The following is a 27,404-nucleotide window of genomic DNA, read 5'->3' as shown; positions in this document are numbered from 1 at the left end:
TCGTCTGTTGTGTGGGAGCGCGGCCCAGGGGGCTTACACACCGGGGAGTGGGGTGGGGGGGATGGGGTAGGGGTAGGACGCGGAGGGGGGGGAGGGGGGGCCCGGCCTATGGTCTGCTCCCAAGGCTGGGTGGGGTTATTGCTTTGTTCAGGGGAGGGGGCAGAGGGAGGTCCCCCCGTTGGGCCGCGGGGTCGGGGGCAGACCCGCGTCCCAAAGGAGATGGTCTGTGCAGAAATAACCTGAGTCCCGGCCGGGGTGGGCGGGGGAGAGGGGAGTGGGGGCACGTTGGGGGCCAGGCCGTGGCTGGCGCCATGTCCCTCTGGCTGCGGGGGGGGCCGCGCAGCTACAGGCCTAGTCTCCTGGTCCTCCCGGTCCTCGTCAGGGTGGCGGGCCGGCCACGGCGCGGCTGCGACGGCGGGGGCGTAGCCGGCTGAGGGGGAGAGGGGTGAGACAGCTGTCTGCGCGCTCCCCTCTCCCCAGGCCCCAGCCCGATCCAGGGAGGGCCCGGTGGGCAGTAGGGGGTTGCAAGCAGGCAGGGGGATCTTGGTGCAGGAAGCTGTAGGGGAAGGTGCGGGACCAGAGGGACCCATAGGAACCCCCCCCCCCCCCCAACCGCCACGCACCAGCCCGGCCCACACTCACTTGCTGCCCCTCTGGCGGCTGCGGCCCCGACCCCGACCCCTCGGGGGAACCTGGAAGAAGGGGCAGCGGTGGGGGAGGGGAGCGGAGCCCCTGGCCCCCGTGGCTTCTCCCCGGCACCCCCTCCCCCCTTACCTTGAGCTGATCGTCAGGCAGGGGTACCTTGGCCGGGGCCCCCCTGGCTCCGTGGCGTCCGCGGCCACGGCGGCGAGAGCACCGGCTGCCCAGCTCCCCATTCCGCCGCCACGGGCAGGCCCACTCCAGCTGCCCGGCCGAACCGCCTTCTCCCAGCCGGACGGCCCAGCGGCCGGGCCCCGTCTCCCCGGGCCGCCGACCCCGCCGGCCCCTCCCGCGGCCACGGAGGGGCTGTGGGCTCCCCGTGCCCCGCCCGTGGCCGATTCCCAAGTCGCAGGGGGGGCCTTGCCCCAGGCCAGCCTTCTCCAGGGGCACCTGGGGACGGAGACGGGCACGGGTCAGTCGCGCCACCGGGCCCGGGCTCCCTCCCCGTTCCAGGCTGGCTCGCTCACCTGGAGACTGTGCAACAGGCAGGCCAAGGGGCCGGGGGGCCCCGTCAGCAAGGGCAGCTCCCCTGCAGGGGACGGAAGGGCCACCCGTTAGGACAGGTGGGGCACAGCCAGGGTGGGCTGCCTCCCCATTCCCTCCATCTCCCCCCCGACTCACCAAATAGGCCCGTGCTCAGCACAGGGGTGGGCAGTGGCTGAAACGGCGGGGGTCTCCCTGAGGTGGGGGGCCCAGGGGCACTAGGCGCAGTGGTGACGTGGGAGGTAGGTGGGCCCGACTGGGGAGGGCTCAGCAGACCGGGCTGGAGACGGGACACAGGGGGTTGCCGGTGCCCCCCTGGGCAACCGGGCCCCGCTCCCCGACTCCTCACCCTCCGGCTCACCTGATGGGGGGTCCTCGGACAGGGCTCCAGGCCGAGGAGGGGCACCAGGGCGGCCAGCAGCCCGCTGGAGGGGGACGGGAGCAGGGGAGCCCCCGGAGGCTCCCCTAGATCAGGGGGGACGCCCAGAAGGGGCTCAGGGGGCTGTGACCCCCAAGGTAGGAAGCCAGAGTCCGAGGGTGGGCCCAGGGGGCCGGGGAGGGCCAAGGCCCCCAGCAGCTCCGGGGAGCCCCCGCCGAGGGCTAGGCCCTGCTCCGGGCTGCAGGAGAAAACCCCTCCCCCAGCGGGTGGGAGCAGGGAGGCGGCAGCCGGTGGGTAAGGGGAACCTGCGGCAGAGGGGTCCCGCCCCCGCCTCGGCTCTACCCGACAGCCAGCAGTCCCCGTGCCACAGCTGCTGCCGGGGACCCCGGCGGAGGCAGGCGGGGTGCGAGGACGCCCAGGGCGCAGGCCGGCAGCTCCCGCGGCCCCAGTGGCCCCGGCCCCCCTCAAGCTCTCGGTGGGAGGGCGGAGGGGAGGTCGAGGCAGGGGCCGCAGCAGGGACAGTACGGGAGGGAGGGGAGGGGAGGCGAGAGGCGGCACGGCGGAGGGGGCCGGGCTGGGGGCCGTGGGCGCCCGCAGCCTGCGGCCCTGTAAAGTGCTGGAGGTGGGCCGAGGGGAGGCCGCAGGCGGAAGGCCCCTGGCCGGGGAGGAGGCCGCGAGTCCCCCAGAAGGCTGACTCAGGGGACAGCGGTCGGGGGCTCTAGACCCGGGGGGCGGAGGGGGGCCCGGGGACCTTAAGGCATTGCCGCAGCGGGTGACGGCCAGACCGAGGGGCAGCTGGCGGGGGAGACGGCCGGAGACGTTGGAGGCTGGCGGGCGGCCCCGGGTGCCGGCAGCGTGGACGGAAGAACTCTCTCCATCCGCTGCGGTAGACCAGAGACGGGGGTTCAGTCCTGCCCCCCACCCCCCCGTCTCGGTCCCCAGCCCACCGGCGCCTTCAGTCCCGTGGGGGCGGGCCGGTCCTCACCCAGCAGGGCGCGGGGGGCCGGCGGCGTCGCCGCGGCAACAGCTTTCCGGCGGTGGTTGCACAGCTTGGTCATGTCTTCCTCGACCACCCCGGTGCCATCCGGGGTCGCTGGGGTCATCGGGGCCAAGGGGTCAAAGTTGAAAACCTGCGGAAGGCCAGGTGGCAGAGCCGCGCGTGGGGAGGGGGTGACAGGTCGGGCCCCCCCCCCCCGGATCCAGCCCCTCCACAGCCCACCCCCCCTGACCTGAGTGGGGAGGGGGTGACAGGTCGGGCCCCCCCCGATCCCGCCCCTCCACAGCCCACCCCCCCCCCCGACCTGAGGCAGCCGCACGGGGCAGGACAGGCCGCATTTGCAGGTGTCGTCGCTGAGGAGGTAGGTTCGGGTCTGCTCCAGGGACACCAGCTCCACGCCACTCGGGCTGGGGGCGGCGGGGACACGGGGCCGGACGGTGGGTGGAGGGGCACGAGTCGGGCGGTTTTCGGGGTTCGGGGGGCGGAGCCGAGGGGGGCGGGGGGCGCCTACCTGACATAGTGCACAGCTCCCCGACGCAAGTGGCGCTGCCAACCTTCGGGCACGGGCCCGGGGCCCTCCGCGGTGTCTGCTCCTCCGGGCGCATCTCCATTCATTGTGCCCCCTCGGCGCGCCCCCGCCTGCCCCCACACCCCGCCGGGCGGGGCCGGGTCAGCCAGGGGGCGGCCGAACCGGGCTCCCTCTCCCCCCCCCCCCCCGGCCCCGGTCCCGTCCCCCAGCACCTGGACATTTCTGCAACCGGCGAGGGGAACCGGGGCGCTCCGTCGGAGGGCACGGCGGCGGCGGCCGGCTTAGCCCACACCTGGGGAGGGACGCGGAGCCGGGGGGGGCGGGATCGGGAGAGATCCCGGCCCTCCCAGGAAGCGGGGAGCGCGCTTCCCGCCGCCCCCGGGGTCCACCCGGAGGCCCCGCCCCCATCCCAGTTCGGGGGAGGGGCGGAGGGAGGGGGCTCGCACTCACCGAGGCCCATGGTCCCGTGTCGTGTGTCCCGCCCCCCCCACCAACCGGGCCTCCGCTCTGCGCAGCCGCAGACCCCGGGCGGAGCGGGAAACGCCCCGGCCGCCGCCGCCGCCGCCGAGAGGGAGGCCTCACACGCATGCGCAGCGGGGGGCCGGGGGCAGCCCTGGGGATTCCGTTCCCAGCAGGCACCGCGCTAGCCGCCCGCCGCCGTCGCCGCCGCCGCCGCGCGCGCGGACGGCCCCGCAGGCCCGGGAGGCGGCCTAGTGCGCATGCCCCCCGGACAACTTCTCGCCCTCTCCCGCCCTCCCCCGCCACCGGCGCCATTGGGCGGTTTCTCCAGTTCCGGCGCCCTGACGTAAAAGCGTGTCACGACGTGGCTCCTGCCCAGCACCCCAATCAACTAATCAATCAATCAATTGTATTTATTGAGCGCTTACTGTGTGCAGAGCGCTGTGCTAAGCGCTTGGGAAGTACAAGTTGGCAACATACAGAGACAATCAATCAATCAATAGTAGTTATTGAGTGCTTACGGTGTGCAGAGTCTTTTGGACTGTGAGCCCACCGTTGGGTAAGGACTGTCTCTATATGCTGCCAATTTGTACTTCCCAAGCGCTCTGCACGTAGTAAGCGCTCAATAAATACGATTGATGATGATGCAGAGCGCTGGACTAAGCGCTTGGGAAGTGCTGGTTGGCAACATATAGAGACAGTCATCAATCAATCAATTGTAGTTATTTGAGTGCTTACTGTGTGCAGAGCGCTGGACTAAGCACTTGGGAAGTACAAGTTGGCAACATATAGAGACAGTCATCAATCAATCAATCGTATTTATTGAGCGCTTACTGTGTGCAGAGCGCTGTCCTAAGTGCTTGGGAAATACAAGTTGGCAACATATAGAGACAGTCATCAATCAATCAATCGTATTTATTGAGCGCTTACTGTGTGCAGAGCGCTGTCCTAAGTGCTTGGGAAATACAAGTTGGCAACATAGAGAGACAGTCAATCAATCAATCAATCGTAGTTATTGAGCACTTACTGTGTGCAGAGCGCTGGACTAAGCGCTTGGGAAGTACAAGTTGGCAACATATAGAGACAATCAATCGTAGTTATTGAGCGCTTACTGTGTGCAGAGCGCTGTGCTAAGCACTTGGGAAGTACAAGCTGGCAACATAGAGAGACAGTCAACCAACCAATCGTAGTTATTGAGCGCTGACTGTGTGCAGAGCGCTGCGCTAAGTGCTTGGGAAGTACAAGTTGGCAACATATAGAGACAGTCATCAATCATCAATCGTATTTATTGAGCGCTTACTGTGTGCAGAGCGCTGCATTAAGCGCTTGGGAAGTACAAGTTGGCAACATAGACAATCAATCAATAGCATTTATTGAGCGCTTACTGTGTGCAGAGCGCTGCGCTAAGCGCTTGGGAAGTACAAGTTGGCAACATACAGAGACAATCAATCAATCGTAGTTATTGAGCACTGACTGTGTGCAGAGCGCTGCGCTAAGCGCTTGGGAAGTACAAGTTGGCAACATATGGAGACAGTCATCAATCATCAATCGTATTTATTGAGCGCTTACTGTGTGCAGAGCGCTGCGCTAAGCGCTTGGGAAGTACAAGTTGGCAACATATGGAGACAGTCATCAATCATCAATCGTATTTATTGAGCGCTTACTGTGTGCAGAGCGCTGCACTAAGCGCTTGGGAAGTACAAGTTGGCAACATAGACAATCAATCAATCGTATTTATTAAGCGCTTACTGTGTGCAGAGTGCTGGACTAAGCACTTGGGAAGTATAAGTTGGCAACATATAGAGACAATCAATCGTAGTTATTGAGCGCTTACTGTGTGCAGAGCGCTGTGCTAAGCACTTGGGAAGTGCAACATAGACAATCAATCGTATTTATTAAGCGCTTACTGTGTGCAGAGCGCTGGACTAAGCACTTGGGAAGTATAAGTTGGCAACATATAGAGACAATCAATCGTAGTTATTGAGCGCTTACTGTGTGCAGAGCGCTGTGCTAAGCACTTGGGAAGTGCAACATAGACAATCAATCAATCGTATTTATTAAGCGCTTACTGTGTGCAGAGCGCTGGACTAAGCACTTGGGAAGTATAAGTTGGCAACATATAGAGACAATCAATCGTAGTTATTGAGCGCTTACTGTGTGCAGAGCGCTGTGCTAAGCACTTGGGAAGTACAAGTTGGCAACATACAGAGACAGTCAATCAATCAATCGTATTTATTGAGCGCTTACTGTGTGCAGAGCGCTGGACTAAGCGCTTGGGAAGTACAAGTTGGCAACATAGACAGTCAATCAATCAAACGTATTTATTGAGCGCTTACTGTGTGCAGAGCGCTGTACTAAGCACTTGGGAAGTACAAGTTGGCAACATAGACGGTCAATCAATCATCAATCAATTGTATTTATTGAGCGCTTACTGTGTGCAGAGCACTGTCCTAAGCGCTTGGGAAGTACAAGTTGGCAACCTAGAGACACAGTCAATCAATCAATCGTATTTATTGAGCGCTTACTGTTGCAGAGCACTGTACTAAGCGATCAATCATATTTATTGAGCGCTTATTGTGTGCAGAGCACTGGACTAAGCGCTTGGGAAGTACAAGTTGGCAACATAGACAGACAGTCAATCAATCAATCGTACTTATTGAGCGCTTACTGTGTGCAGAGCACTGGACTAAGCGCTTGCGAAGTACAAGTTGGCAACATATAGAGACAATCAATCAATCAATCAACCGTAGTTATTGAGCGCTTACTGTGTGCAGAGCGCTGGACTAAGCACTTGGGAAGTACAAGTTGGCAACATACGGAGACAGTCATCAATCATCAATCGTATTTATTGAGCGCTTACTGTGTGCAGAGCGCTGCACTAAGCGCTTGGGAAGTACAAGTTGGCAACATAGACAATCAATCAATCGTATTTATTAAGCGCTTACTGTGTGCAGAGCGCTGGACTAAGCGCTTGGGAAGTATAAGTTGGCAACATATAGAGACAATCAATCGTAGTTATTGAGCGCTTACTGTGTGCAGAGCGCTGTGCTAAGCACTTGGGAAGTACAAGTTGGCAACATAGAGAGACAATCAATCAATCGTATTTATTGAGCGCTTACTGTGTGCAGAGCGCTGGACTAAGCGCTTGGGAAGTACAAGTTGGCAACATAGACAGTCAATCAATCAATCGTATTTATTGAGCGCTTACTGTGTGCAGAGTGCTGTACTAAGCACTTGGGAAGTACAAGTTGGCAACATAGACGGTCAACCAATCATCAATCCATTGTATTTATTGAGCGCTTACTGTGTGCAGAGCACTGTCCTAAGCGCTTGGGAAGTACAAGTTGGCAACTTAGAGACACAGTCAATCAATCAATCGTATTTATTGAGCGCTTACTGTTGCAGAGCACTGTACTAAGCGATCAATCATATTTATTGAGTGCTTATTGTGTGCAGAGCACTGGACTAAGCGCTTGGGAAGTACAAGTTGGCAACATAGACAGACAGTCAATCAATCAATCAATCGTACTTATTGAGCGCTTACTGTGTGCAGAGCACTGGAGTAAGCGCTTGCGAAGTACAAGTTGGCAACATATAGAGACAATCAATCAATCAATCAACCGTAGTTATTGAGCGCTTACTGTGTGCAGAGCGCTGGACTAAGCGCTTGGGAAGTACAAGTTGGCAACATAGACAATCAATCAATCATAGTTATTGAGCGCTTACTGTGTGCAGAGCGCTGTGCTAAGTGCTTGGGAAGTACAAGTTGGCAACATAGACAGTCAATCAATCGTAGTTATTGAGCGCTTACTGTGTGCAGAGCGCTGGACTAAGCACTTGGGAAGTACAAGTTGGCAACATATAGAGACAGTCAATCAATCAATCAATCGTAGTTATTGAGCGCTTACTGTGTGCAGAGCACTGGACTAAGCACTTGGGAAGTACAAGTTGGCAACATAGACAGTCAATCAATCAATCAATCAATCGTACTTATTGAGCGCTTACTGTGTGCAGAGCGCTGCACTAAGTGCTTGGGAAGTACAAGTTGGCAACATATAGAGAGCCAATCAATCAATCAATAGTATTTATTGAGCGCTTACTGTGTGCAGAGCGCTGCGCTAAGCGCTTGGGAAGTCCAAGTTGGCAACATATAGAGACAGTCCCTAATAATAATAATGGCATTTATTAAGCGCTTACCATGTGCAGAGCACTGTTCTAAGCGCAGGAGAGGTTACAAGATGATCAGGTTGCCCCACGGGGGAGCTCACAGTCTTCATCCCCATTTTACAGATGAGGGAACTGAGGTCCAGAGAAGTGAAGTGACTTGCCCAAAGTCACACAGCTAACTGGCGGAGCCGGGATTTGAACCCATGACCTCTGACTCCAAAGCCCGTGCTCTTTCCCACTGAGCCACGCTGCTTCTCAATCAAGCAATCAATCGTAGTTATTGAGCGCTTACTGTGTGCAGAGCGCTGCACTAAGTGCTTGGGAAGTACAAGTTGGCAACATATAGAGACAGTCCCTAATAATAATAATGGCATTTATTAAGCGCTTACTATGTGCAAAGCACTGTTCTAAGCGCTGAGGAGGTTACAAGGTGACTGGGTTGTCCCTCGTGGGGCTCACAGTCTTAATCCCCATTTTGCAGGTGAGGTAACTGAGGCACAGAGAAGTGAAGTGACTTGCCCAAAGTCACACAGCTGACAAGTGGCGGAGCTGGGATTTGAACCCGTGATCTCTGACTCCAAAGCCCGGGCTCTTTCCATTGAGCCACGCTGCTTCTCAACAGTGGGCTCACAGTCTAGAAGGGGGAGACAGAGAACAAAACGAAATATATTAACAAAATAAAATAGAATAGATAGGTACAAGTAACGTAAAGTAACGTACCAGGACGTGGGGCGGGTCCGGCGGGAGGTGATGGCCACGGTCCTGTCGCGAACCGGGTGGAGTTCATGAGCAGGAGGCCACCCCGAAGCCGGAAAAGGCTCAGGGGAGATATGGGAGAACAATAATAATAGCTATGGCGTCTGTTGGGCGCCTAATTATGATCACTCGATCTTATTTACCGAGCGCTTACTGTGTGCAGAGCACTGTACTAAGCGCTTGGGGAGAAGCAGCGTGGCTCAATGGAAAGAGCATGGGCTTTGGAGTCAGAGGTCATGGCTTCAAACCCCAGCTCCGCCAATTGTCAGCTGTCACTTCACTTCTCTGGGCCTCAGTTACCTCATCTGTAAAATGGGGATTAAGATTGTGAGCCCCCCCCGTGGGACAACCTGATCACCTTGTAACCTCCCCAGCGCTTAGAACAGTGCTTTGCACATAGTAAGCGCTTAACAAATGCCATTATTATTACAAGTCAGCGACATATAGAGACGGTCCCTACCCAACACTCATTCATTTCATTCATTCAATCGTATTTATTGAGCGCTTACTGTGTGTACAGCACTGCCCTAAGCGCTTGGGAAGTACAAGTCGGCAACATATAGAGACAGTCCCAACCCAACGCTCATTCATTTCATTCATTCATTCAATCGTATTTATTGAGCGCTTACTGTGTGTAGAGCACTGCCCTAAGCGCTTGGGAAGTACAAGTCGGCGACATATAGAGACGGTCCCTACCCAACAACGGGCTCACAGTCTAGAAGGGGGAGACAGACAACAAAACAAAACATGTGGACAGGTGTCAAGTCGTCAGAATAAATAGAATTAAAGCTAAATGCACGTCATTAACAAATATAATAGTAAATACGTACAAGTGAAATAGAGTAATAATTAAATCTGCACATACATATATACAGGTGCTGTGGGGAGGGGAAGGAGGTAGGGCGGGGGGATCAGTCAATCAATCATATTTATTGAGCGCTTACTGTGTGCAGAGCACTGTACTAAGCGCTTGGGAAGTATAAGCTGGCAACATATAGAGACAGTCCCTACTCAACAGTGGGCTCACAGTCTAGAAGGGGGAGACGGAGAACAAAACCAAACATATTAACGAAAGGGGGCTCAGTCTGGGAAGGCGTAACTAGTAATTATGTGCCAAGCATTCATTCATTCAATCGTATTTATTGAGTGCTGTACAAATCGGCAACACAGAGACGGTATCTACCCAACAACGGGCTCGGTCTAGAGCACTGTGCTCAGTGCTTGGGTGGATACAAGCAGATCCAGGAAGCCTGGGATGCCCTATCCAGGTGGTCCAGAAGGTGTGTGGGCCTCGCTTTATGATAGTTGTTAAGCACTTACTAGGTGCCAGACACTGTATTAATCGTTGGGGTGGATACAAGCTAATCAGGTTGGACACAGTCCCTCTGCCAAATGGTTTTAACCCCCGTTTTACGGATGAGGTAACTGAGGCGCAGAGACGCGAGATGACTTACCCAAGGTCACAGAGCAGAGAAGTGTGCTCTTGTCTGTGTGGAAGCAGCGTGGCTCAGTGGAAGGAGCCCGGGCTTTGGAGTCAAAGGTCATGGGTTCAAACCCCAGCTCCGTCCACTGTCAGCTGTGTGATTTTGGGCAAGTCACTTAATCAATCAATCAATCGTATTTATTGAGCGCTTACTGTGTGCAGAGCACTGTACTAAGCGCTTGGGAAGTACAAGCTGGCAACATATAGAGATGGTCCCTACCCAACAGTGGGCTCACAGGCTAGAAGGGGGAGACAGAGAACAAAACCAAACATACTAACAAAATAAAATAAATAGAATAAAGTACAAATAAAATAAATAAATAATAATCATCATCATCATCATCAATCGTATTCATTGAGCGCTTAGTATGTGGAGAGCACTGTACTAAGCGCTTGGGAAGTACAAATTGGCAACATATAGAGAGTCCCTACCCAACAGTGGGCTCACAGTCTAAAAGGGGGAGACAGAGAACAAAACCAAACATACTGACAAAATAAAATAAATAGAATAGATATGTACAAGTAGAATAAATAGAGTAATAAATATGTACAAGCATATATACAGGTGCTGTGGGAAAGGGAAGGAGGTAAGATGGGGGGGATAACTTCTCTGTGCCTCAGTTACCTCATCTGTAAAATGGGGATTAAAACTGTGAGCCCCCCCCAGGGGACAACCTGATCACCTTGTAACCTCCCCAGCGCTTAGAACAGTGCTTTGCACATAGTAAGCACTTAATAAATGCCATCATTATTATAAGGGGCCGGGATTACAACCCAGGGCTTTCTGTCCGTCTCCCCCGATCCTTCCCCTTCAGTCAGCGGCCTGAAAGGTCACGGACAAATTCCGTTGAGGCCTTGCGCACCGGGCTCGGCGCCCGCGGCCACCGGTTGCCAACCGTTGCGTCATCCCCACTTCCAACCGGTTGCCCTTCAGCAGGACGGCGCAGGCGCGGACGGCCCACCCACCCGCCCAATCATTCATTTATTCATTCATTTATTCATTCATTCATTCATTCAATCGTATTTATTGAGCAATGACTGTGTGCGGAGCACCGTACTAAGCGCTTGGGAAGTCCAAGTTGGCAACATCTAGAGACGGTCCCTACCCAACAGCGGGCTCACAGTCTAGAAGGGGGAGACAGACAACAAAACAAAACATATAAACCAAATAAATAGAATCAATCAATTGTATTTATTGAGAGCTTACTGTGTGCAGAGCACTGGACTAAGCGCTTGGGAAGTCCAAGTTGGCAGCATCTAGAGACGGTCCCTACCCAACAGTGGGCTCACAGTCTAGAAGGGGGGAGACGCACAAAACCAAACATACTAACAAAATAAAATAAATAGAATAGATAGGTACAAGTAAAATAAATAAATAAATAAAAAGAGTAATAAATATGTACAAACATATATACAGGTGCTGTGGGGAAGGGAAGGAGGTAAGATGGGGGGATGGAGAGGGGGGCGAGGGGGAGAGGAAGGAAGGGGCTCAGTGTGGGAAGGCCTCCTGGAGGAGGTGAGCTCTCAGTAGGGCCTTGAAGGGAGGAAGAGAGCTAGCTTGGCGGATCAATCAATCAATCGTATTTCTAGACTGTGAGCCCACTGTTGGGTAGGGACTGTCTCTATATGATGCCAATTTGTACTTCCCAAGCGCTTAGTACAGTGCTCTGCACACAGTAAGCGCTCAATAAATACGATTGATTGATTGAGCACTTACTGTGTGCAGAGCACTGTACTAAGCGCTTGGGAAGTACAAGTTGGCAACATGTAGAGACAGTCCCTACCCAACAGTGGGCTCAGGGAGGGCATTCCAGGCCCGGGGGATGACGTGGGCCGGGGGGCAGGGGTCGATGGCGGGACAGGTGAGAACGAGGTACGGTACGGTAGAATAAACATGTCCAAGTAAAATAAATGTTTACAAACATATATACGTATATACATATGGAGAAGCAGCGTGGCTCAATGGAAAGAGCCCGGGCTTTGGAGACGGAGGTCGGTGGTTCAACTCCCGGCCCCGCCACTTGTCAGCTGTGTGACTTTGGGCAAGTCACTTCACTTCTCTGGGCCTCAGTTACCTCATCTCTAAAATGGGGATGAAGACTGTGAGCCCCTTGGGACAACCTGATCACCATGTAATCTCCCCAGCGCTTAGAACAGTGCTTTGCACATAGTAAGCGCTTAATAAATGCCATTATTATTATTATTATTATGTAGAGACAGTCTCTACCCAACAGTGGGCTCAGGGAGGGCATTCCAGGCCCGGGGGATGACGTGGGCCGGGGGGGGTGGGGTCGATGGCGGGACAGGCGAAAATGAGGTACGGTACGGTAGAATAAACATGCCCAAGTAAAATAAATGTTTACAAACATATATACAAATGGAGAAGCAGCGTGGCTCAATGGAAAGAGCCCGGGCTTTGGAGTCGGAGTTCAGTGGTTCAAATGCCGGCCCCGCCACTTGTCAGCTGTGTGACTTTGGGCAAGTCACTTAACTTCTCTGGGCCTCAGTTCCCTCATCTGTAAAATGGGGATGAAGACTGTGAGCCCCTTGGGACAACCTGACCACCTTGTAATCTCCCCAGCGCTTAGAACAGTGCTTTGCACATAGTAGGCGCTTAATAAATGCCATTATTATCATTATTATTATATATACCCACCCACCTCCTCCCCCCCCACCGAGCCCGGGGTCTTGTGACCCGAGGCCGCTTCGGCGCCCCCGTCGCGACACTTGGACGCTTCCGAGGGGCGGGGTCGAGGGGGGGCGGGGCCTCGGCCGGCGTGCCGCCCGCTGATTGGCCGACGGCGCTGTCCGTCAAACGGAGGCTTTAAAAGGCGTCCGGGGGGCGCGGCGCGCGCAGACTCCTTCAGTGCGGAGGACGGCGCCGGAGGGGACGGACGATGGTGACGATGAGTTGGGGCCCGAGGCCGAGCCAAACCCACAGCCGCAATCGCAGCCGCGACCGGGACCTGCGCAGCAAGGCGAGTTGGACCGAGAGTTTGTGCCCAATCGATCAATCCATCATCAGTCGTATTTATTGAGCGCTTACTGTGTGCACAGCACTGGACTAAGCGCTTGGGAGGCGCAAGTTGGCAACCTAGAGAGACGGTCCGACTTGGAGTCGCGAAACGCGCGCTGGTTGCATCAGGCCGGGCCCCCGGGGTCCCGGCCCTCCTCGCTGACGAAAGCCGCTTCCCCCGGGGCCCGGTGGGGCGGGTTCAATCAGTCAGTCAATCAATCGGTCGTATTTATTGAGCGCTTACTGTTTGCAGAGCACTGGACGAAGCGCTTGGGAAGGCCAAGTTGGCAACATAGAGAGACGGTCCCTACCCAACCGTGGGCTCACAGTCTAAAAGGGGGAGACGGAGAACGCAACCATACTAACAAAAGAAAAAGAATAGATATCAATCAATCGTATTTATTGAGCGCTTACTGGGTGCAGAGCACTGGACGAAGCGCTTGGGAAGGCCAAGTTGGCAACATAGAGAGACGGTCCCTACCCAACAGTGGGCTCACAGTCTAAAAGGGGGAGACGGAGAACGCAACCAAACATACTAACAAAAGAAAATAAATAGAATAGATAGCAATCAATCGTATTTATTGAGCGCTTACTGTGTGCAGAGCACTGGACTAAGCGCTTGGGAAGTCCCAAGTTGGCAACATAGACAGTCCCTACCCAACAGTGGGCTCACAGTCTAAAAGGGGGAGACAGAGAACAAAACCAAACATACTAACAAAATAAAATAGATATGTACAAGTAAAATAGAGTAATAAATATGTACATATATATATATATATACAGGTGCTGTGGGGAAGGGAAGGAGGTAAGATGGGGGGCATGGGGAGGGGGAGAGGAAGGAAGGGGCTCGGTCTGGGAAGGCCTCCTGGAGGAGGTGAGCTCTCAGTAGGGCCTTGAAGGGAGGAAGAGAGCTAACTTGGCGGATGGGCAGAGGGAGGGCATTCCAGGCCCGGGGGATGACGTGGGCCGGGGGTCAATCAATCAATCAATCAATCGTATTGAGCGCTTACTGTGTGCAGACCACTGTACTAAGCGCTTGGGAAGTACAAGTTGGCAACATATAGAGACACTCCCTATCCAACAGTGGGCTCACGGTCTTAAAGGGGGAGACAAAGAATAAAACCAAACATACTAACAAAATAAAATAAATAGAATAGATATGTACAAGTAAAATAAATACAGTAATATGTATAAACATATATACATATATACAGGTGCTCTGGGGAAGGGAAGGAGGTAAGATGGGGGAGATGGAGAGGGGGACGAGGGGGAGAGGAAGGAAGGGGCTCAGTCTGGGAAGGCCTCCTGGAGGAGGTGAGCTCTCAGTAGGGCCTTGAAGGGAGGAAGCAAGCTAGCTTGGTGGATGGGCAGAGGGAGGGCATTCCAGGCCCGGGGGAGGATGTCGGCCGGGGGTCGATGGCGGGACAGGCGAGAACGAGGTACGGTGAGGAGATTAGAGGCAGAGGAGCCGAGGGTGCGGGGTGGGCTGTAGAGTTCCCCCTGACCGCCGGCCCTTCCGCATCTTAGGATTCCCCGAGAAAGTGCGTCTTCATCCACCATCACACCTGAGGGGTCACGGAGAGCCAGGCGGTCCCCGGAGCCAGCCCCGCTCCTTGCCCGGCCATGGCGGCCGAGCCGCTGCCCTTCCCCTCGCCGCTGGGGCCGCTGGCCGGCTGGGAGCTGGAGGCCTGGTACGAGGATCTGCAGGAGCTGCTGTCCAGCGACGAGGCCGGGACCCGACCCGCCCCTCCCTCCGGAGCTGAGCAGGTGCGGAGCCGCGGGATGTGGGAATGGGCCCGGTCTGGCCGAACCCCGATCACCCCTCCTGTCTCCTCCTCCCCACCAGGTTGAGCGGCAGCCCCTCACCACCGTGGACGTGTCCCCCCTGGCCTGGGCGGCGGCAGCAGCAGCGGAGCCCGGTCCCAGCAGTAGCACCAACACTGACCCCGGGCCCTCCACCGCCCGGCAGGACGCCCAGAGCACCCGCGCGGGTCGCGACGACCCTTCCCCACCGCCGGCGGCTGCTGGAGAGGAGGGGAGCCCTGGGTGGCGGTGGCGGCAACGACAGCAGCAGGAGGAGGAGGAGGAGAAGCAGCAGGAGCCGGAGGGGCAGGGCTCCAGGCGGCGGCGGCGGCGCTGGCCACGGCGGCAGCGGGAGGCGCAGGGCGGCCCCGGCACGGTGGCGTGGCTGCTGGAGGAGAACGCGCGGCTGAAGCGGGAGATCGAGTGGCTGAGCGCTGAGGTGGAGCGCGCTCGCAGGGCCCTGATCGCACGCGTGGTCAGCCTGCCTCCCTGACGGACATTTGACAGACCCCCCTGACCGACGACGGACGGACAGACTGACAGAGCGGGCCACGTGCATGGAAACTTTTATTAGTAAAGTGATGGACCCTGAGTCCCGACCCAGCTTCCCTCACTTGGCCCGGGGCCCCTGGTGCGGTTCCTCCCCCTGCGCCAAGGCCAGCAGCTTCTTCAGCTCCAGCAGCTTGGACACCGCAGCTGCCACCTGGGCCTTCTCTGCCTTCTGGGCCTTAAGCTCCCGCACGAGGTTTCCCTAGACGGGGAGAGACCCGTGGAGAGTGGGGGCTAGAGCTGAAGCCGAGGGGGGAACCCCTTCCTCCTCCCGGCCCCCGACGGGTAACACTGGTTGGTACCTGCTTGCTCACTTCCTCAGCCAGTACCTGGGCCTGCTGCTCGTCAGGTACCTGCAGGTCTGTGGCTGGAGCTCCAGGGTCTGGCGCTTTACCCTAGACAGAGAAAGGTCACTGCGGACACCGGGGCTGGAGAGAGGAGCAGGGGACAAAGCCCTTTTCCTCAGTGTGAGGTGAGGAGGGGGGCAGTGGCCCCACAGGTTGCTAAGCAGCCAGAAGCAAAAGTCCAATCCATAGGGGTTTGAAGGTGACAAGCATGAACTCTCCCTCCCCACCCCGCCCACCTGCTGTGGCCAAGGCTAAACAGGGGCCCGGGCACTCACCTGTCCTCCACTAAAGCGCTGCCTCAGATTTTCAATCTGGTCCGACTCCAGTTTCTGGAACAGGGGGGTGACCTGGAGACAGGCCGGATGGGGATGTGAGCTCCTTGGCCCATTGGAACGGGTGGACCCACCCCCGGGGGGGCAGTGGGGGAGGGGTGCGCACCCACCGTGCCGATGGCGTGGCCGGGGGGCAGCAGGCGCAAGAAGGTGTCGGGTAGGATGCCGCAAGCGGGTGGTGGCAGCTGCAGCTGGGCCTGGATGGTGGCACTGACCGTGGGCATATAGGGGTGCAGCATCCCCGACAACAGCGCGGCGATGTTGACCGAGACCCCGGTCACGGTGCCCGCTCGCTGCCTGGGTAGAGCAGGGGAGCGAGTGAGGCTGGACTCTGGCCCTGCTCAGGTAGGGGCCAGGGCAGCTCCTGGGGAGCCGAGGTGACGAGATCGGGGCCTCACCTGTCAGCCGTGCTGCCGCGGACCAGCTTCCACGGCTCGTTCACCTGGATGTACTGGTTGCCGTGGCGCGAGACAGTGAGGATGCAGCGCAACGCGTCCCGGATCCTGGCCGGCGGGGGATGGGTAATGGGATGTGTCAGGCTCGGGCCCCCAACTTGTGGCCTCCCTCTTTTCTCCCCCTACCCTCGGCCCCCTTACCGAACCCGCTCCAGCAGCTGGTGGTATTGCCGCAGCTCTAGGGCCACCTGGGCCAGTAGCCGCCGGTCATCACCGTTGAGCTCCATTTCTGGCACACGGCCCCCGAAGAATTTGCAGACAAAGGATCCAGCCCTGGGGGCGGGGAGGGGCCGGGGGCTCAGGACCAGCCCTGCTCCCCGCCTTCCCCCATCCCCAGGTCCCGGCCCCACCAGCTCCGTTGCCCCCCATCCCATCCCCACCGGCCGCCCACCTGTTGATGAAGTTGCCCAGGTTGTTGAGCAGCTCTGAGTTGTTCTTGAGCTGCAGGTCGGCCCAGGAGAAGGCACTGTCCTGGCCCTCGGGCCGCACGAAGAGGAGGTAGAAGCGCCAGATGTCGGCGGGGATGCCCGTGCCCTGCGCCATGTCCCCAAACACCCCCACGCCCCGGCTCTTGGAGAACTTCCCGTCCTCGTAGTTCAGGTATTCTGGGAGCAGCATGGGGGGGGGCCGGGGGTCAGGGCCCTTCACCTCATCCCGCCCGGAACCCCTCCCCTGGGCCACCCTCCTCCTCGCCGCCGGCACCGCCTCACACCCACCCGTGGCGACGAGGTGGTTCACCAGCGTGTAGTTGTCCTCGGCCCCCAGCAGCGAGCAGGGGAAGACGACGCTGTGGAAAGGAACGTTGTCCTTGGCCATGAACTGGTAGAGCTCCACCTGGGGGGCCGGGAAGGGGAGAGGGACCCTCAAGAGGCAGTCTTCCGGAGCGTCCAACCCAGAGCCCCCCTCGCCTCCGGCCGCCCGGGTCCACCTGCTCCGGGTTCTTCCACCAGCGTTCCCACTGGTCAGTGTAGGTGGCCGTGATGGATAGGTAGCCTATGGGGGCGTCAAACCAGACGTAGAACACCTGGGGAGAGGAGTGGCTGTCAACCAGGAGAGTGGGCTGGGGGCACCTCCCCGCCCCCTCCCCCTGCGCCGGCCCGCGGCTCACCTTATTCTGGAAGTCCTCCAAAGGCACAGGGGTGCCCCACTGCAGGTCCCGGGTGATGCAGCGGGGTTTCAGCCCATCGCGCAGCCAGGAGCGAGTGATGAAGCGGGCATTGGGGGTCCAATCGCCGCTAGCCAGGGTCTTGGCCAGCCACGGCTCCAGCTGCTTCTCCAGCTGCCGGAGGAGAGGGTCAGGGCCTGGGGAGCAGGGGAGAGGGGAGTGGGGAGGTGGGAGGGGGGAGCACTCACCTGAGGCAGATCGAGGAACAGGTGGCGGGAGGATTTCACGTCGGGGGTAGAGCGGCAGATCTTGCACTGCGGTTTCTGGGAGCAGAAGAGTAGGGGGGTGAGCAGCCGAGCCCCCAGTGACACCGCCCCACACCCCTGAGGATGCCTGGGCCATGCTCGGTCCACACCCCGCTGCCTCTCCCTTAAGGTCTACTGCCAGGAATGCCACGCTCCACCTCAGCTCCAATTCCTGTCTGCCCCAATTGGGCACATTTGCCTGCATCCTGCCTCCCCATCAACGGGGCCAGGATCGGGTCGTGGCCAGGTCTCCCCCGGGCCCCGGGATGGTGTCTGTGTGGGTCCAGCTGTCCCCGCCCCGCAACCCATGCTGCCTCGGCACACCGTGACAACAGTGTCTGTTTGTGGGTCCAATCGCTGCCACCCCCGCACACCACGATGGTGTCATCGTGAGGGTCCGGCCGACCCCGCACCCCAGGGTGGTATCAGTATGTGGATCCAGTCATCCCCGCCCCACACCCTGTGTTGCCTCCACACCGTGAAGGTGTCCGGGGGAGGGTCCAGTTGTCCCCGTCCCCGCCCACCTTGAGCTCCACAGCATTGATGAGTTTCCCGCACTTGTCGCACTGGTCCCCCCGCGCCTCCTCGTAGCCACAGAAGGGGCAGACCCCCTCCACGAAGCGGTCAGCCAGGAAGCGGGCACAGCGCTCACAGCGCAGCTGGGCCACCGTGGCCGTATGCAAGAAGCCCCGGGACAGCAGCCGCTGGAAGATGTCCTGGGCGATCCTGTGATGGGGGGGAGGGACGGGTGGATGGGGCGCAGCCTCCGCTGAGCTTGGGTCCCACCCCCGCTCTCCTGTCATGACTCGCCCAGGCTGTTCCCCCGGCTCGGGCCTCCCTCGGACCATGGTGCTCCCCTGATTCAGAGCCCACCTACAAGCCCCTTTCCTCCAACCTGTCTCCCGCGGGTCTGTGGCAGCAGGCAGCTCCCCACCCACCTTCCTTCCTCAGTTCCCCACTTCCACCCGGCCTCACTACACAGGCATGTGTTCCACTAGGTACTCTGGTGGGTCAGGACTTGTATACCCGCTTATCTGCCCTTTCAGAGCGTAAGCTCCCCTTAGCCAGGCGCTTGAGGAACAGCGTGGCCTAGGGGAAAGAACCCAGGCCCGGGAGTCAAAAGACCTGGGCTCTGATCTTGGCTCTGCCACTTGCCTGCTGGGTGACCTTGGGCAAATCACTTCTCTGGGCCTCAGTTTCCTCATCTAGAAAAGTAGGGACTCAATACCTGTCGTCTCTCCTACTTACCCTGCGAACCCTGTGTGGGACAACCTGATTAACCTGGATCTACCCCAGCACGTAAAATAACGCTTGGCACACATTAGGCACCTAACAAATACCCTAATTATTATCACTTTCCGGTTTGATACCCAAACGTGTAGCCCAGCACATCGTCCCCAGTGGAACCCCTCGAGGCTCTATGCCCACTCATGGAGAAGCAGCGTGGCTCAGTGGAAAGAGCACGGGCTTTGGAGCCAGAGGTCATGGGTTCGATCCCCAGCTCCACCACATGTCTGTTGTGTGACCTTGGGCAAGTCACTTAACTTCTCGGAGCTTCAGTTACCTCATCTGTAAAATGGGGATGATAACTGTGAGCCCCATGCGGGACAACCCGATCACCTGGTATCCCCCCCAGCGCTTAGAACAGTGCTTTGCACATAGTAAGCGCTTAACAAATGCCATTATTATTATTATATGCCCACTCCATGGGCATTAACCTTCATTCCTCCTTCTCCTTCAACCCCCACGTCCTGTCAGTTACCAGCCCCCGTCGGTTCTTCCTCTGCAGTGCCCCCAGAATCCACCCTTTCCTCCTCCCCGCAAGCTACCACCACGCAGGTCCCGGCCCTGGTCCCAGCCTGCCTCTACTACTGACTGAAGCTGCCTCCCCGTTGACCTCCCCACTCTCCGATCCATACTTTGCTCTGCTGCCCGGATCGTCTTTCTAAAACAGCCACGTCTGCCTCCTCCTCCAAATCCCCTGGGTCCAGGCCCCTGCCCACAGCTGTCGGCCCCAAGGCACGCGCCCGCCTGCCCCTGGGCCCCGTACGTGGTCTGCTGGGGGGTGGTGGTGCGGCCGAAGTGGTCGAAGGAGATGGCGAACCAGCGGTAGATGGCAGCGTGCAGGGCGTGGTATTTGTCGCAGATCTGCTGGGGGCTCAAGCCCTCCTCCATGGCCTTGGTCTCAGTGGCCGTTCCGTACTCGTCCGTCCCACACACGTACAGCGTATTCCACTGGCGCAGGCGGGCGTATCTGTGCGGGACCAGGTCAGGGGCGCCGCGGACCACTCCCCCCGCCCCCCCGCCCCCCGCCAACTCCCCCCATGCACCAACTGACCGGGCAAAGACGTCAGCGCTGAGCACGCAGCCGATGATATTGCCCAGGTGGGGCACGTTGTTGACGTACGGGAGGGCACTGGTGATGAGCACATTCCTCTCGCCGGGCACTGGCAGCCTGTGGCAGGGGTGCATGGCTCCAGGGACTCGCCGGAGGCCGAGAGGCATCACTCCGCCCCCTGCACGCCAACGGCTGGCTCCCTCCCCTCCCCTGCCAACCACTCACACAGGGTGCTGGGGGGGGCGCGGCTGGGGCAGAGCATCCACTCCTTTCTCCCATGCCGCCGCAGCCATGGCGATCTCCTCCTCAGACAGGCTGTGTGTGGCAAACGCCTCCTCCTGAAGGGCCCGGAGCCTTAGTTGGTGTGTGTGGGGGTCCCTCCCGAGTGGCATCCTCCCCAATCCCCACCCCCCGGCTCCCACCCCCGTCAGCCCAACCTCCAGGCTCGGTCCTGGCGGGTGGGTCATGGGGAGGTCCGGGGCCGCGGTTGGCGCTGCAGGTGCGGGCGTTAGGGCCTGGGCCCCGCCCCCGGGGGAGCGCCAGCCTCCACAGCCCGCCGGCATGCCTCCTGGCTGCTCAGCGTCTGGAACCAGGTCCGCAGCGCGCTCAGTTCATCTATGGGGATGGGGCGGGGGTGGTCGTCAGCAGGCCGGAATCCCCCTGCCCCCCGTCCCCACCGCGCCGGGGCCCCCAGCTCACCGGGGAGATAGGCCGGGTCTTGGAGCAGTGGATACAGGGTCCCCCACAGGACAATGTCTGCCAGGGACTCCTCATCCTGAGATGGAAAGAAGAGTGAGGCTCCCAACCCCACCACAACACCAGCCCCCCTCTGGCCCCCGCCAGCCCAGCTCACCCCAGACAAGAAGGGGCGGCTGCGGCGGCTCAGGCTGTGGTCGATGTGTGCCAGGACCCTGCGCATGGGCTGCAGGACCTTCTCTCCCTGGCAACCGTGCAGCACCAACGCAGATAGGGAAGCAGACAGGGCCGGCTGGTGGGGGAGGATGGGGCATACTCAGAGACGCAGCAGCCGGGGGTGCCCAAACACCCTCAACCCCTTCCCCCGGGGCTACAGCTGCCCAGGTTCCCACCCAGCAGGGATCTGACTCTCCTGCCCTTGCCAGGCTCCCCCTCCTCCTCCAGGAAGTCTTCCTGGATTTGATGCTCCCAACTCTGCAGTGTTTGTTCGTCTCTCCAATGGACTGGCAGACCCCAAGGGCCTTTACTGGGTCCCCTCCGACTCAGCACTGGATGTGCACGTACACACGCGTGCACACACACGCTCTCTGTCTACCTTCTCTCCATCAGGCTGGGCCTCCTCCTCCCTCTACATCTGAGAGAGTGAGGGGGGGGGGGAGGTCTTCCTCACCCAACCCACCTGCAGCTCTGTGGTCTCCCACTCCAGCCACTGCTGAGTAAGGTCATCTTGCTCCCAGCCAGACAACAGGAAGAAATACCTGCAGTAGAGCGCGTAGTGTGGGGAGAAGGAGAGTGAAAGGAGGGTGATAGCACTATAGCACAGAGCCAGCCTCCCCATCCCCACCGGCGTCTCCCCCTTCTATCAATCAATCGTATTTACTGAGCGCTTACTGTGTGCAGAGCACTGTACTAAGCGCTTGGAAGTCCAAGTTGGCAACATATAGAGACGGTCCCTACCCAACAGCAGGCTCACAGTCTGAAAGGGGGAGACAGAGAACAAGACCTCTAGACTGTGAGCCCGCTGTTGGGTAGGGACCGTCTCTATATGTTGCCAACGTGGACTTCCCAAGCGCTTAGTCCAGTGCTGTGCACACAGTAGGCGCTCAATAAATACGATTGAATGAACGAATGACCCCCCCCCCCCGCCCCCCCACAAAAGGGGTCGGAGGGGACCGGCGGCGGCGCCCGCACTGACCGGCAGATGGCGTTGGTGGAGAAGAGAAATCCCCCCCCCATCCAGCTGGAGGGCCGGCACCTGCACGCCAGACAGGAACGGGACCACACGCTCTGTCGACGACACGGGGACAGGGGGATTCAATCGCATTTATTGAGCGCTTACTGTGTGCCTCTGCACTGTACTAAGCGCTTGGGAAGTCCAAGTTGGCGACATACAGAGACAGTCCCTACCCAACAACGGGCTCACAGTCTAGAATGGGGAGACAGACAACAAAACATGTGGACAGGTGTCAAGTCATCGGAACAAATAGAAGTAAAGCTAGATACACATCATTAACAAAATAAATAGAATGGTAAATATGTACAAGTAAAACAGAGTAACAAATCTGTACAAACATATATACAGGTGCTGTGGGGAGGGGAAGGAGGTAGGGCGGGGGGGTGTGGGGAGGAGGAGAGGGAAAAGGGGGGCTCAGTAGGGGATGGCAAGGGGACGGCCAAGGGGGGCCAAGGGGACGGGGCGGACCACAGCAGCACGGGGACAGAGACCCTGGCCGGCCCGGGGGTTGAGGGGGAGCGGGGATGGAGACCCTGTGCCCAGAGAGGAGAGGTGGAAGCAGAGACTCTGTCCTGGGGAGAGGGGAGTCGGGGGGGGGGGCGGAGACCCTGTCCTAGGGAGAGGGGAGTCGGGGGGCGGAGACTCTGTCCCAGAGGGAGGGGGAGGCGGAGGGCGGGAGACCCTGTCCCGGAGGGGGAGGGGAGGCGGAGGGCGGAGAACCCTGTCCCCCGGAGGGAGGGGAGGCGGAGGGCGGAGACCCTGTCCCGGAGGGAGGGGAGGCCGGGGGGCAGGGACCCTGTTCCGGGGGGAGGGGAGTCGGGGGGGGGGGGGGCAGAGACCCTGTCCCGGAGGGAGGGGAGGCGGGGGGCAGGGACCCTGTTCCGGGGGGAGGGGAGTCGGGGGGGGGGGCCGAGACCCTGTCCGGGGGAGAGGGGAGTCGGGGGGGGGGCAGAGACCCTGCCCCGGGAGGAGGGGAGGCGGAGGGCGGAGACCCTGCCCCGGGGGAAGGGGAGTCGCGGGGGCAGAGACCCTGTCCCGGGAAGAGGGGAGGCGGGGGACAGAGACCCTGTCCCGGGGGGAGGGGAGTCGGGGGGGGGGGGGCAGAGACCCTGCCCCGGGGGGAGGGGAGGCGGAGGGCGGAGACCCTGCCCCGGGGGAAGGGGGAGTCGCGGGGGCAGAGACCCCTGTCCCGGGAAGAGGGGAGGCGGGGGACAGAGACCCTGTCCCGGGGGGAGGGGAGTCGGGGGGGGGGGGCAGAGACCCTGCCCCGGGAGGAGGGGAGGCGGAGGGCGGAGACCCTGCCCCGGGGGAAGGGGAGTCGCGGGGGCAGAGACCCCTGTCCCGCGGGGAGGGGAGTCGGGGGGGGGGCGGGGCAGAGACCCTGTCCCGGGAAGAGGGGAGGCGGGGGACAGAGACCCCTGTCCCGGGGGAAGGGGAAGTCGGGGGGGGTGGGGCAGAGACCCTGCCCCGGGGGGAGGGGAGGCGGAGGGCGGAGACCCTGCCCCGGGGGAAGGGGAGTCGGGGGGGGCAGAGACCCTGTCCCGGGGGGGGGGGAGGCGGAAGGCGGAGACCCTGTCCCGGGGAGAGGGGAGGCGGGGGGGGCAGAGACCCTGTCCCGGGAGAGGGGGGTTGGGGGGGGGGCAGAGACCCTGCCCCGGGGGGAGGGGAGGCGGAGGGCGGAGACCCTGCCCCGGCGGGGAGGGGAGGCGAGGTGAGGGTAGAGACCCTGTCCCGGGGGGCGGGGGGGGAGGCTGCCGAGCCTTACCGTCGGGGCCCACGGTGCAGACGCTTAGGCCAGTGTGTCCGGCCCGCCCGGCCGCCGCCAGCACGGGCAGGTTCCCCGGGGCGCCCTCGCTGACGAACAGCCGCATCCCGCCGCCACCAGCCGCTGATGCAACGAGCCCCGGCCGGGCAGGGCAAGGCAAGGCTGGGGGAGCGGCCCGGAGCGGCGCGCGGGGAGCGGTGGCGCGCGGGGCCCGGCGCCGCGGGGCCCGCCGGGAGTCGTAGTTCTGCGGCCCGCCGCCTCCTCGGCCCCTGCCGCCACGGGGACTTCGAAGCCCACAATGCCATGCGCGCGCGGAGACGCCGGAACGGGGAGTCCCGGAAACCAGGGAGGCCCCGAGGAGGGGCCGGGCCGCCCTCTGCGCTCCTTTGCCCCGCCTCCCCCCGCCTGGTGCCCATGGCGACACCAAGTCAAGCACCCCAAGACCTCAGACTCCCTGAATAATAGTCTCAGTAATAACAGTAATAATAACAATAATAATGATGATGGCATTTATTAAGCGCTTACTATGTGCAAAGCACCGTTCTAAGCGCTGGGGCGGGGGGGGGGAAACAAGGTGATGAGATTGTCCCACGTGGGGCTCACAGTCTTAATCCCCATTTTCCGGATGAGGGAACTGAGGCCCAGAGAAGTGAAGTGGCTTGCCCAAAGTCACACAGCTGACAAGTGGCGGAGGCGGGATTTGAACCCATGACCTCTGACTCCAAAGCCCGGGCTCTTTCCAATAGTAATAATAATAATGATGATGGTATTTGTTAAGCGCTTACTACGAGCAAAGCACTGTTCTAAGCACTGGGGGGATACAAGGTGATCAGGTTGTCCCACATGGGGCTTACAATCTTAATCCCCATTTTACAGACGGGGTAACTGAGGCACAGAGAAGTTAAGTGACTTGCCCAAAGTCACACAGCCGATAAGTGGCAGAGCCGGGATTAGAACCCATGATCTCTGACTCCCAAGCCTGGGCTCTTTCCACTGAACCTCGCTGCTTCTCAATAGTACTTATGAAGCGTTTACTAAGTGCATGGGAAACAGCGTGGTGTAGTGGCTAGAGCACAGACCTGGGGGTCAGAAGGTCTTGGGCTCTAATCCCCACTCTGCCACTTATCTGCCCTGTGACCTTGTCACAAGTCACTTCACTTCTCTGGGCCTCAATTACCTCATCTGTAAAATGGGGATTGAGTCTTTGAACCCCACGTAGGACGGGGACTATGTCCAATCCGATTTGCTTGTATCCACCCCTGGCACAGAGTAAGCACTTAAGCAACACCAAAATTATTATTATTATTATTATTAATGAATTAACATAATTAATGTATTAGTTATACATTAAAAGTAGAAAATAGGCTCGATCCCTGGTCCTCAACAGTTGTTGTCGTTATTATTAATGAATTAATGTAAGTAATGTATTAATAATACAAGGGCAGAAAATAGCTTCGACCCCTGGCCCTCAAAGAGTTCCCAGTCTAAAAGTGTTGGGGGGAATGGAGCCTTGAGAGACACATAAGAAGTGATGAAACAATAATGCACTAAAACACAGCATCAAATACTCAAAATAATACACAAAAAAGTAGTAAAGTCTTTAGCTAGGAGCAGAGTAAAATTTCAGGCTCAGCATGGCCTTGAGTCAGCGTGAAGGGCTGACCAATGATGTTATATACATACATAGGAATGGGACAATGATGTGTGTGTGTGTGTGTGTGTGTGTATGCGTGCACACGCACACACATGCACGCCTGTGTGTTAGCGAGGGGGTCAAGAGAAGGGTATCACCAGGCACTACCCCACTACTGCCTGTAAGATTATGTCACGGGGTGTTCTGACAACCCCCCCCCACCTAGACTGCAAGCTCACTGTGGGCAAGGAATGCGTCTGTTTATTGTTGTACTGTACTCTCCCAAACACTTAGTACAGTGCTCTGATTGAATGAATGGATGAATGAATCACATAATTATAATCTACTTGGAAACTTCAACATCCCTTTTTTTTCCAAAGTGCTTTCACAGTGCTTATCTTTCACTTTTTCCTCCCAATTTGGCAGGGGGTGTGTGTGTGTGAGGGGGTGGAGGTGCGGGGGTGGAAATCAATCAATCAATTAATCAATGGCATTTCTCGAGTGCTCAGTGGGTACAGAGCACTGTACTATACGCTTGGATGAGTGCGATGCAACAGAGTTGGTAGACCTGTTCCTTTCATTCATTCATTCAATCGTATTTATTGAGCGCTTACTGTGTGCAGAGCACTGTACTAAGCACTTGGGAAGTACAAGTTGGCAATGCTTACTGTGTGCAGAGCACTGTATTAAGCGCTTGGGAAGTACAAGTCGGCAACATCTAGAGACGGTCCCTACCCAACAACGGGCTCACAGTCTAGAAGGGGGAGACAGACAACAAAACAAAACATGTAGACAGGTGTCAAAGTCATCAGAACAAATAGAATCAAAGCTGTATGCACATCATTAACAAACTAAATAGAACAGTAAATGTGTAGAAGTAAAATAGAGTAATAAATCTGTACAAATATATATACAAGTGCTGTGGGGAGGGGAAGGAGGTAGGGCAGAGGTAGGGAAGGAGGTATGTTCCTTGCCCATAATAAGCTTGCAGTCTAGCAGGGAAGATAGACTGAATATAAATAAATGATAATACATAATTTATAGATATGTACAGAAGTGCTATGGAGCTGAGAATGGGGTGAATCCTACCCTCCTCCCCACCCTCTCATCCACCCCCGGCCAGCCCACCCCTGTCCCCTCTGCTCCAGTCTCTCAGCCCAGGCCCCCCCTACCCAGCCCTTCCCTACACTGAGAAGCAGCGTGGCTCAGTGGAGAACTGCTCGGGCTTTGGAGTCAGAGGTCATGGGTTCATATCCCGCCTCCGCCAATTGTCAGCTGTGTGACTTTGGTCAAGTCACTTAACTTCTCTGGGCCTCAGTTCCCTCATCTGTAAAATGGGGATGAATCAATCAATCAATCGTATTTATTGAGCGCTTACTGTGTGCAGAGCACTGTACTAAGCACTTGGGAAGTACAAGTTGGCAACATATAGAGTCAGTCCCTACCCAACAGTGGGCTCACAGTCTAAAAGGGGGAGACAGGGAACAAAACCAAACATACTAACAAAATAAAATAAATAGAATAGATATGTACAAGTAAAATAAATAGAGTAATAAATATGTACAAACATATATACATATATACAGGTGCTGTGGGGAAGGGAAGGAGGTAAGATGGTGGGGATGGAGAGGGGGACGAGGGGGAGAAAAAGGAGGGGGCTCAGTCTGGGAAGGCCTCCTGGAGGAGGTGAAGACTGTGAGTCCCCCGAGGGACAACCTGATCACCTTGTAACCTCCCCAGCGCTTAGAACAGTGCTTTGCACATAGTAAGCACTTAATAAATGCCATTATTATTATTACTATTCCCAGGCCCCGCTGGCCCCCCGGGAAAAGAAGGCAGAGAGGAGAGGGAGGCAGAGGCAGGTAGGGAAGGAC

The 27,404-nt window shown here is 58.3% G+C and overlaps 3 protein-coding genes across 4 annotated transcripts; 1 reads left to right on the top strand and 2 right to left on the bottom strand.

The window, feature by feature from the left end:
• Positions 1-76: 76 nt before the first annotated feature.
• Positions 77-3,722, bottom strand: MBD6 (methyl-CpG binding domain protein 6). Of its 2 annotated transcripts, XM_038752778.1 has the most exons (11): positions 3,538-3,722; positions 3,300-3,379; positions 3,070-3,197; positions 2,863-2,965; positions 2,547-2,691; positions 1,544-2,442; positions 1,321-1,462; positions 1,167-1,228; positions 775-1,089; positions 643-692; positions 77-430 (listed from the first exon to the last, which is right to left on the bottom strand). In XM_038752778.1, exons 3-11 carry the CDS (start codon positions 3,171-3,173, stop codon positions 379-381), a joined length of 1,872 nt encoding a protein of 623 aa, XP_038608706.1. In that variant the 5' UTR covers positions 3,174-3,197; positions 3,300-3,379; positions 3,538-3,722; the 3' UTR covers positions 77-378. The 2 variants fall into 2 exon arrangements, with proteins under 2 accessions (XP_038608706.1, XP_038608705.1); XM_038752777.1 differs by lacking the exon at positions 3,538-3,722 and having other exon boundaries at positions 3,300-3,417.
• A 10,777-nt stretch (positions 3,723-14,499) lies between these two features.
• DDIT3 (DNA damage inducible transcript 3) lies at positions 14,500-15,977 on the top strand. Its single transcript, XM_038753088.1, has 2 exons — positions 14,500-14,735; positions 14,815-15,977. The coding sequence occupies exons 1-2, from the start codon at positions 14,592-14,594 to the stop codon at positions 15,262-15,264; spliced, it is 594 nt and encodes a 197-aa protein (XP_038609016.1). The 5' UTR covers positions 14,500-14,591; the 3' UTR covers positions 15,265-15,977.
• MARS1 (methionyl-tRNA synthetase 1) lies at positions 15,307-21,736 on the bottom strand. Its single transcript, XM_038752076.1, has 19 exons — positions 21,578-21,736; positions 21,056-21,190; positions 20,902-20,977; positions 20,643-20,774; positions 20,428-20,542; positions 20,203-20,319; positions 19,915-20,118; positions 18,389-18,590; positions 17,808-17,882; positions 17,563-17,733; positions 17,383-17,478; positions 17,171-17,288; positions 16,846-17,059; positions 16,596-16,727; positions 16,398-16,502; positions 16,110-16,296; positions 15,943-16,014; positions 15,623-15,715; positions 15,307-15,522 (listed from the first exon to the last, which is right to left on the bottom strand). The coding sequence occupies exons 1-19, from the start codon at positions 21,734-21,736 to the stop codon at positions 15,382-15,384; spliced, it is 2,544 nt and encodes an 847-aa protein (XP_038608004.1). The 3' UTR covers positions 15,307-15,381.
• Positions 21,737-27,404: the final 5,668 nt, after the last annotated feature.

The sequence above is a fragment of the Tachyglossus aculeatus genome, chromosome 10 (genome assembly GCF_015852505.1).
Source record: "Tachyglossus aculeatus isolate mTacAcu1 chromosome 10, mTacAcu1.pri, whole genome shotgun sequence".
NCBI classification, from domain to species: domain Eukaryota; kingdom Metazoa; phylum Chordata; class Mammalia; order Monotremata; family Tachyglossidae; genus Tachyglossus; species Tachyglossus aculeatus.
The sequence above is the reverse complement of the archived record's forward strand: the minus strand, read 5'-3'. Positions and strand labels throughout refer to the sequence as shown.

Bases quoted from the DNA above. Each gene is read 5' to 3' on its own strand.
- MBD6 (XM_038752778.1), bottom strand. From the start codon at position 3,173: ATGAATGGAGATGCGCCCGGAGGAGCAGACACCGCGGAGGGCCCCGGG. The intron at 2,966-3,069 runs GTAGGCGCCCCC...CGCCGCCCCCAG, and splicing joins GGAGCTGTGCACTATGTCAG to CCCGAGTGGCGTGGAGCTGG. The intron at 1,463-1,543 runs GTGAGCCGGAGG...TCCCGTCTCCAG, and splicing joins GTCCGAGGACCCCCCATCAG to CCCGGTCTGCTGAGCCCTCC.
- DDIT3 (XM_038753088.1), top strand. From the start codon at position 14,592: ATGGCGGCCGAGCCGCTGCCCTTCCCCTCGCCGCTGGGGCCGCTGGCC. The intron at 14,736-14,814 runs GTGCGGAGCCGC...CCTCCCCACCAG, and splicing joins CTCCCTCCGGAGCTGAGCAG to GTTGAGCGGCAGCCCCTCAC.
- MARS1 (XM_038752076.1), bottom strand. From the start codon at position 21,736: ATGGGGAGGCTGGCTCTGTGCTATAGTGCTATCACCCTCCTTTCACTC. The intron at 20,320-20,427 runs GTGAGTGGTTGG...CCCCTGCCACAG, and splicing joins CGCCCCCCCCAGCACCCTGT to GCTGCCAGTGCCCGGCGAGA. The intron at 17,060-17,170 runs GTGGGTGTGAGG...TGCTGCTCCCAG, and splicing joins GAACCACCTCGTCGCCACGG to AATACCTGAACTACGAGGAC.